General features: G+C 47.9%; 2 protein-coding genes across 2 annotated transcripts; both read left to right on the top strand.

Annotated features, from left to right (window-relative positions):
* Positions 1-2,752: 2,752 nt before the first annotated feature.
* On the top strand, positions 2,753-5,928 carry LOC123445582 (probable gamma-secretase subunit PEN-2). The gene is made up of 2 exons (XM_045122582.1): positions 2,753-3,123; positions 5,498-5,928. The coding sequence occupies exons 1-2, from the start codon at positions 2,793-2,795 to the stop codon at positions 5,659-5,661; spliced, it is 495 nt and encodes a 164-aa protein (XP_044978517.1). The 5' UTR covers positions 2,753-2,792; the 3' UTR covers positions 5,662-5,928.
* A 548-nt stretch (positions 5,929-6,476) lies between these two features.
* On the top strand, positions 6,477-7,261 carry LOC123441035 (protein BOBBER 1-like). Its single transcript, XM_045117563.1, has one exon. It carries the CDS (start codon positions 6,532-6,534, stop codon positions 7,174-7,176), a length of 645 nt encoding a protein of 214 aa, XP_044973498.1. The 5' UTR covers positions 6,477-6,531; the 3' UTR covers positions 7,177-7,261.
* Positions 7,262-9,662: the final 2,401 nt, after the last annotated feature.

The following is a 9,662-nucleotide window of genomic DNA, read 5'->3' on the forward strand; positions in this document are numbered from 1 at the left end:
GCGCCGGCTCGACCTCATTCTTTGCCGGCAGCCTCCAGGACTTGTGCACGATCATCCTGTGCTCCACCAGCTGCAGAAGATCCCCCTTCGTCACCGTGGAGGGGAGGAAGTCGCCCTGAATCCACCCCGCCGGGAGCGGCCGCTGCCGCCGCTGAGCAGGCGCGGCCGCCTTCCCCTTCTTCTTTCTCGCCTCCATCTTGCTGGTCTGACCCTTGGTCATGGCGGCAACTGCGAGCCCTCGGGAGGAAGGAGAAGGAAGGAGTGTAGAAGCGCTGGAGGTGGCGAGAAGGACGGAGCAGGCAAGAGCGAGAGATTCGGCGAGCGTAACGAAGAAGCCTCGCCACCGAGATTTAAATAGGGTTCCGACTAGGTCACTGGCAGGTGGCCCCGAAACCTTATCCTCCCGACCCACCGCGGCGATATTAGTGGAGAGGTTGAAGGCGCGAGAAGCGAGGCGTCAGGCGCTACCCGAGCGCGATGGTGTCATCCCCGCTGAGCGCGCGGAAACCGAAATTTGAGGATCCCGGAAAATCCGCCGCTGTCAGTTGACCGGTCACGTCAGAAGATGCCGCAGAAGCACTCGACTCCCGACAGTCTGTTTCGCGAGTACTTCCACTCAGATCGTCGATCAGGAAAGTCAAAATGGACCGAGGCAAGCAATGCCCAAGCCAAGTCCGTTCCAGTCGGATCCAAACTTCAAACATCGCTTCGTCGTTCCAACCCCAATCCATTCGGGGACTAATGATGAGGTTATAGTCCTAGGGTAGGGTCATAGGCCTGCCCTGTAGGTCCTACCCAAGGACTACCCCTCGCAAAGGACTAGACCCTTAGTCAGCTCCGACTGAATTAAGGAGTCCCTGTCATCCAGTCGGTAACGTACCCTCGATCATCCAGTCGGAGACTAGCATTCGGAGCATATCAAACTAACCGACTGGATACCACTCGGTACATCGTAACCCCCCTGGAGGGAAACGGTCGTACGTTTCCATGTGCATTTATTAGCATTTAGGGCGTACGTTACCTGTAACGTACACATTCAATCGCCACTACTCCACCCCTGTACCGGAACCGTTGTGGAGGGCAGCGCACTCTATATAAGCCACCCTCCCCCGCTGGTAAAGGGGTTAGCAACTCATTGTATTCCATATTTCCACTCGACAACAAGCTCCCTCAGCACTGAGACGTAGGGCTATTACCTCCACCGTAGAGGGGCCTGAACTCATACAACCTCGCCGTAGCTAGGACTCTGCCCATCCTTTTCGTACCCTACACATCTACTGTCAGGCTTATACCCACGACATCGGTTAACAATCCGATTTGGAAAAAGGTTTCATAGCTTTGAGGTCTCATGCAAACTACAAATATTTTTCTGGATGAGTTTGCATAGAGTTGTTTCAGTCCGATCAATCCTAGCAAAAAGACATTTCACAACATTGGACGCGTGCCTAGTCTGTTAGTAGGAAGATGAAGATATCCTTCATCTTCTGTTTCTTTGTAAACCGGCTATTGATATTTGGCAAAGATTGGGAATATACAACCTAATAGTTGATGCATTAGTGATCGACTTATCGTGTTCGACTCAAGTATTTTTCTTGATGTCCACTTCACGATGCATCTAATGTCACGATCAAAGAAGCAATCACTACTACAGGCTGGTAGATCTGGTGGGTAAGAAGACACATCACTAATGTAGAAAGGATACCATTAGCGGGAAAGTATGATGTATCTACTATTTCAATCGCTGTTAATGCCATACGAAAAGTTTCTTTGCTGCCCGGTGTGGAGAAAAAATGTAACAAGTCTGAACTATAGTTTGTGAAACTGAATGTAGTAGGTTAACTTTGTAACAATACCAAAATAGTTGTACAATAGAATGCCCTTCGCCTTTGGTACTTCTGTTTTTGTTGCATTTCATGCATGTGAAGGAGGTTGAGCGTCAACGGCTATATTACAAGGCACCAGGGGTAAGTTCATTGCTACTTCATGCATATACTACCCTATAGTACTAGTGTCGATACTTCGAAGCTCTAGCATTGATGATGGTCTAGCCTTTGCTGATGCCATGAGATTTCATGCTATTGAAGCATAATCAGGTTCATTGGAGGTAGTCGGTGTTTACACTAGGCATGCATGATCATTGGTGGGATGTTGCAGGAACGATTTATACAGAAATCATTGATTGGTTATGGATATAGGGAATGCTAATTTTATGCATTGTTTTAGAGCGGCTAACAGTGTTGCTCGTGAGCCAACTCAATTTAGTTTTCATAATAAAGACTCTAGTTTTTGAGGATGATGATCCTCTAGTTTGGTTGGTAAACAAAACAATGATGTATCCCTAAACAAAAACCTAGCCGATGAAGTAAATGTTCTGTTGAGTTAATAAAATAAAGCTCTCTAATTTTTTTAGATATCCCAATACGAACCAAATACAAGTTCAACAATTAAAATTTGGCATTTTTGTTTACAAAGTAACTTCTACTACTACCGTATTACTCCCTCCGTTTCTAAATATAAGTCTTTTTAGATATTTCATTAGGAGGAACTACATACGAAGCAAAATTAATGAATCTATACTTTAAAGTATGTCTATATACATCTGTATGTAATCTCTTATGAAAACTTAAAAAAAATTTATATTTAGGAACCAAGGGAAGACTATTGTATCTCTTCTAGAAGGACTTCTATACTATAGTACTATTGTGATTTGAGGGTATTTGGGGGAAGAGGGAAAACCCATCATCGGCAAAGGAAGGAAGGAAGGAAAAAAAAAAGACACACGGAGACAAGTCATGGAGGCGAGGGTTGCAGCAGGGGTGACCGGAGACGAGGAGTCCGGCCTCCTCCCCCGCGCCCGCCCGCCGGCGGCTGCAGCCGCCGGACGGCGTCCGTCCTCCTCCTCCGCGTCGGCCCCGCGCCGCGCGCCCCCGCCGGCGGTCTGGGCGACGGTGGACGGGCCCCTGGGGATGCCGCTGGAGGACGCGGAGGGCCACGCTCGGCGCTTCTTCCTGTGGGGCTTCGCCTGCCTCCCCTTCCTCTGGGCCATCAACTGCTGCTACTTCTGGCCCGTCCTCCGCTCCCCCGCCGCCTCCTCGCCCCCCGCCTTCGCCCCCATCCGCCCCTGTAAGCTATCCCCACCCGATCCCCTTCCCTTCCTTCTCGTGCGGTAGGAGTAGGTCTCATCTTGTTGGCACAAGCGTTTCTTTATCTGCCTGGAGCCCTGGATCTGCTTGTTAGGTTCGATTGTGCCCTTCAAGCTTGGCATCATTGGTGATTTACCTGAAATTTTAGTGCCGAGATTTTGGTGATTTACATGTGTAGTTCTCCTGTTCGAGCAATGTTTAGAGATTTGGGTGGTCTCGGAATAAATTGTGTGGGCATGTTAAGCCCGAGGCCGCGGTTAGAGAATGATCCTTTGTTGTTAGTCGTGGTCGATTACTTAATATCAGTTCAGTCTTATGGACTCTGATTCTGGCCTGGATGCTCCTAGGCGAGTCTGTTGACTTATATTTTAGTCAGGTTTAGGGAGATGAGATGGCTGATCTTAGCACGGCCATTGTGTCTTGAGCAGAACGAATCTAGTTAGGTAGTTTTTATCTCAGAATGTAGATTTTATCACCGAGGCAAGCAATTTTTCAGTGAGGCTTACTTGGTTTATAAGCTCCATGACCCCATAAGGATATGCTATTCTGCTTGTAATAGTGGAAAAGATCCACAGCACAAACTCTGTACTACAGGCTGATGGTATATACATCTAAACACAGTGAAAGTTTGCAACCCATTGCCTATTTGTGCTAGAATCTATAATATTGCACACCTGTCTGGTCCTTAAGACCTTAAATAAACCAAACCATCACAGAATAACCTTGGGTGCACGTGGTGAGAAAGTAAGAGAAATCCAATGTTCAGGATATCGGTAACTTGTAGGTGCTCGGTCGGGTGAGGAGCAGGGATTAATCGGGGAATCGGCCTATTAACTGAATTTATCGGTAGGTTAATTAGGGCCATATCTATATATCTTAGGCTCTTAGCTACATAGGAACATGCAATGTACTAAATGCCTAAATATGCGTTGCTGCTAGCGGACGCCATGGACTGGATCTGGAGGAGTTGGGGATAGGGACTGCTTGGGGAGAGGAGGTAGTGACCTGGAGATGTGCTGCTGCCGTTGGTCTCGGAGAGAGGGAGGGGGAGGCGACCTGGAGCCATGCTGCTGCTGGCCTTGGAGAGAGGGTGGGGGCGGCGGTGCTGCTGTTGCTGGTCTCGGCGAGAGGGAGGGGGCGGCGAGCTTGAGCAGGAGGAAGCTCGGAGAGGGGCGGCGGCGGGGGCTTCTCCAGCCTCCTCCAATGAGGGAACGGGGCGAGGGAATGAGGGAGGGGAGAGTGGGGCAGGGAACAGGCAAAACACCCAGACCTGAAAAAAAGGAGGGAATGGGCCAAAATTTTGGGCCCAAGTTTTCTCTCTCCAGTTAATCGGGCCAGTGGGATAAATCGGCCTTTTAGAGGATAAATCGGCCTGGCAGCCAGTTAATCCGCTAGACCAGTTAACGCCAAGAATAAGTTGTTATCGTATCCTTGACCTATGGAATCAGGATAAACTAGCCGATTAACTTAAATATCGGCCGATATTTTTAACAGGGGAGAAATCATATGAATAAATGGTACAAGTTGCCAACCCGACAATCAAATTTATCATTGTTTAATTCAGGATTTTTTTCATCTTGTCTTGATACCTTTATGTCACCAAATGTGAACTAAACCGCACTCGGGATAGTCTGAAATCCGTAGTAACTTGGAGCATCTCTTGGCTGAACATCTCAACGATGTTACATGCAATCCAAAATGGCAGTACCCTGTAGTAAGTTGTTTACATTAAAACTGGTACAATCATGTTCTCATATAAATGATTTCTTGAAATAACAGTTTTTTTCCTACTCATTTGCATTTTAATGAATCTAAGAAATACCTGTTTTGTTTACTGATATATCTTTGCGACAACATTTATTATGGCCACTGAGAAAATCTGGAAATGACTGGAGAAAGTTTGAGCTGCTTCTCAGAAACATCAAAAAGGTTATTTATAGTTTCTTGTCATGACAAATATGAACGGCGCAGTCATCTGGGCCAATTTGCGACTTCGTAGCATCATTTCTCCTGATGCTAGTAGTTATTACTGGACTTCATCTTGGTATATATGACCTTTTAGAGATGAGATAAATCATTATTTCTGCTCATTATAGATGTCTATTTTCAGAATAGTAGTTGTCATATTGTGCTAAAACAGTTGTGATTCTTTGGTGGTATGTCCATCCGGGTTGCAAATAAGAAGGATTGATTTGTAAGGTACAACAATAAATAGGAGAATACAATCTCTGTTAGAGTCAGTTTTGTGTTACACAAGTTTTACTGCTGCTCGCTCATTTGGACTTGAAGTGCCTTATGTTGCCCATGCTATTTTTTTTTCCAGTTCCTCACACATTCTGAATGATCCTCTGCAGATGTCGTGCGATCCGCGGTCGGCTTCACCATCTTCGCGGCGGTTCTCCTCACCTGGGCCACGACTTTCATCGTCGGAGGCGAGCAACTGTTCGGCCCGGTGTGGAAGGATCTCGTGATGTACAATGTGGCCGATAAGCTCGGTCTCACCGGATTCATGGGGTAGATTCTGCCGCATGCATCGCCTCGAGAAGGCTGGCATGCTTTGCTCCCACCATTTGATGTCTCACTGGTAGTACCTTGTGCGTGATGTTCTGCCATGTTGTTAGTCACTGGTTAGACTGGGCACTTGAGCAGTTGTATTGCCACGGGCACATAGAAGCCCGTTTCGGGTAATTAAGGATTTTATTATGTGTAAATGTAGCGTCGAACCAGCCCACTTCGGCTACGGGGATAAAGTTAGTAGAAAATGAATTGAAGAGCTGCTTTGTTAGCTGCCTGACTGTCCCTTAACTACCGTGTGTCAAGCATGTTCTACTTAACACATTCAGGAAACATAATATATATATACTACAACACAATCTCTTTTGAACCGAGGGATTTTGCGTGTTTCTTCCTACACTACCAACGCAATCCTCCATTTGACAAGCATGAATGAGCAACATTGGGGATTCATCATACTATCATTGTGAGCAGAGTGCCCTTCTCTGCATCAGCGTGCAGAAACCCGCTCCCACACAAGCAAGCCTTCACGAGAAACTTCACGGGGAAACAAATCTTCAAAGGAAAGCGCTTAGCTAGGCCTTCAGCTGGAGAAGAAGAGGTAGATCCGTACTCAAACTATTTTTTTTAAAATTGAATTTGAATTTGAATTCGTTCCGTACTCAAACTGAAGACTAAGGAAGAAACTCAGAAGGCAGAGGCCGAAGCGGATCGGATTACGAATCCAGCCCGTGTACGAGCCGCCCGGGGCGGCCGCAGAGCCCAATATAAATAAAGGTAACCCAAAGCCCACAGCTCATCAACTCGTCTGCGATCGAAAACCCCACACAGACCCCGAGATCTCGACGCGAGCGCAATAGATCAGATCAGTGCCATGGCGATCATCTCCGAGGACATCATGCAGGAGGACGAGGCGTCGACGCAGCAGCACCAGCACCAGCAGGCGGCGGCGGCCACGCTGAAGGATAACAGCAGCACGGAGGTGGAGAAGAAGGAGGGCAACAAGGGGAGGCAGCCAAACTCCGGCAACGGTCTCGACCTGGACAACTACTCGTGGACGCAGCAGCTGCCGGAGGTGAACATCTCCGTCCCCGTCCCTGAAGGAACGAAGGGAAGGTCCGTGGTCTGCGAGATCAAGAAGGACCACCTCAAGGTCGGGCTCAAGGGCCAGCCCCCCATCATCGACGGCGAGCTCCACGAACCTGTCAAGGTGGAGGACTGCTTCTGGAGCATCGAGGATGGTAGGTCGCTGTCCGTACTGCTCACCAAGCGTAATCGGAGCGAGTGGTGGAAGTCCGTGATCAAGGGCGAGCCGGAGATCGACACCCAGCGTGCCGAACCGGAGAGCAGCAAGCTCTCGGACCTGGACCCCGAGACGAGGCAGACCGTGGAGAAGATGATGTTCGATCAGAGGCAGAAGCAGATGGGCCTGCCTACGAGCGAGGAGATGCAGAACCAGGACATGCTCAAGAAGCTGTACCCGGACATGGACTTCTCCGGGATGAAGATGCCTTCTTAAGATTGTCTCTTTAGCTAGGGGACGAATTCACAAGATTTTAGATGGAGAAATCGCTTCTAATAGCTTAATTAGTAGCGGTACTTTGCTATTTCCTGTTTATTTCTTGTGACGGTCGCAGTATGCGCGATGCTTCGGAAATATAATTGGACCACATATCTTTTAATGTTCTCGTCGACTTTCTCGGTACTCTTTATTTAAAGAAATATATCTTGATTCGTACTCTGTAAACTTTGATCAAGTTTACAGACAAATTTGGATCTTATGTTTGTCTCATGAGGTGTATGAGATAATTGTACCAGTCCTGGAAATTGGGGACGAGGTTCAATATGGTCCTAGAAGTTGAGAAGTGCTTCAATACGGTCCCGATACATGGAAATACGTAGTCAATACGGTCCTGATACTTGGAACGATAGTCCTGGCTCTACACGTCGCATACGTATTACATACGACGCTGCTGGACAGCAGGTTAACTCTTTCTCTCTCCGCTGTGCGGGACCCACCTGTCAGGTACCAATAGAAAGAATTATAAGTTAAAATAGAGAGCGTTGTAGGACTCAATTAAGAGAGAGCGAGAACGCGTGGGGTAGGGTTCCGGCGCCGTCGGCCGGCCATGGGCGGCCTCCGCCTCTCCGCCTGGGCCGCCGCGCCCTCCCCTTCCCCCGCCGCCGCCCCGAGAGGCTTCCCGCGGTCCCCGTCCGACTGGCGCGGGCCAGAGCGCGGGCGCCGCAGCCGCTGTGCCCCGTCTGGTTGGTCTAACAGTCTAAGAAAAGACACTGCAGCAAAGAGGAAATGCAGACCATCGTTACGCCAGATGTATGCATGACAGGATTGGTAAAAAGAACAGCCGGACAGGTACTGGCAAAGTAAACGGGCAAGCAAAGCATACAACCTGATTGTGTTTCGCCTAGTATGAGGGTAATATGTAGCACTGGCCTGAATAAAAATTGTGCTGTGGAACTCGTGAAAATGTGGGGCTCTATTCGAGATCCTGAAGCTGGGTTCAGTTAGCCGACATCGCAACCAAATTAGAGATGTACGCTGGACTGGCAACTGTGCAGTTGATTCTAGAATTGGCAGTGTTGTCCGTGGTGATGGCAATGTTACTTAGAAGCGAGCGAAGTGTGTAATCAGTAAGGGAAATGGACTAATTTTGGACTCGTTTATAGTCACTAGCAATCGGTTGCGGTAATGCAGTGCACATGGCACGAGCAGAGGAGGTAGGTACAGATCCGGTCGGCGCCTTGGCCGAGGGCAGCGGGCCCTCTGCTCTAGTTCTTGTAGGTTCCGGCGACGGCATACGGCGGCGAGGGGCAAGGAGAGGAGCACGCGGCCACCGCGCCGGAGACGAAACTGGCGCCCGCGGCAGGGTTGAGAGTGCGACGCGGCTGGTTGAGGTGAGGAGGAAGCGGGGAGGGGAGGGGAAGGCAGGAGCACGGAGCAGTCGAGGCGAAGGGGAAGGGAGCATCACGTGCTGACGTGTGAGAGAGGAAATACGTGATACGTATGCGACGTGTACAGCCCGGACTGTCGTTCCAAGTATCAGGACCGTATTGACTACGTATATCCATGTACCGAAACCATATTAAAGCACTTCTCAACTTTCAGGATCATGCTGGACCTCGCTGCCAACTTTCAGGACTACTGGTGCAATTATCTCTGAGGTGTATCCGTGTATGAGAAATTAGGCCTTCATGCTCACTGCAGCACAACCAATCAGTGTGACATCGATAGAAAGTACTTTATTCTGTGGACAAGAACCTGGATGGCTGCACCAATCACTGCAGGAAAATCCAATCATTAATGACGGCACGATATGCACGTATTTACTCCGTTTGTCACGAAATACTTGTTAAAAAATAGATTAAAATGGATGTATCTAGAATTAAAATACGTTTAGATATATCCATTCCTCCAAAAAATATTTATGAACGAAGAAAGTATGATTTTCAGAAGTGTGCATCTTTCTTTCCGGATGAAGTTGGGGATGCCGAGCTTACTAGTAGCCTGAGCGAATAAATTTGAGGCTGCTTTTTCTCTTAAGCGATCGATCTCTGGATTAATACGCGTAGTATTTCTAATGATATTATGGTAACTTGATTGGATGTTTCTGCTTGGCCTTTGGAGATTTTTCCTGCTGATGAAACAAACCGGATCCGCCCGTTAGCTATGCGGTGATGTTTCTTTTAGCTATCTTTTTTTGGACGGGAGATGTTTCTTTTGGCTGATGTTCAGTAATTTACTAGTCACAATTTATCTTTTCAGAGTCCATTAGCCCTTGCTTCATTTTTATTTCCTTTTTCCGTTTTAAGCAACTTGGACAATTTTAATTATTAATGTTTACTAGGGATACAAGTAACAAATATGCATGTCTACCCACACCAAGTACAGTGGCTGCCTGAACTATATTATGGGGGTAAAAAATAATTTTTCTATGCTCATGAGATCTCAACCCGCTGAAATACTTCACGCTCTCCATGTCCATCTCC

Source organism: Hordeum vulgare, chromosome 3H (genome assembly GCF_904849725.1).
Source record: "Hordeum vulgare subsp. vulgare chromosome 3H, MorexV3_pseudomolecules_assembly, whole genome shotgun sequence".
NCBI lineage: Eukaryota > Viridiplantae > Streptophyta > Magnoliopsida > Poales > Poaceae > Hordeum > Hordeum vulgare.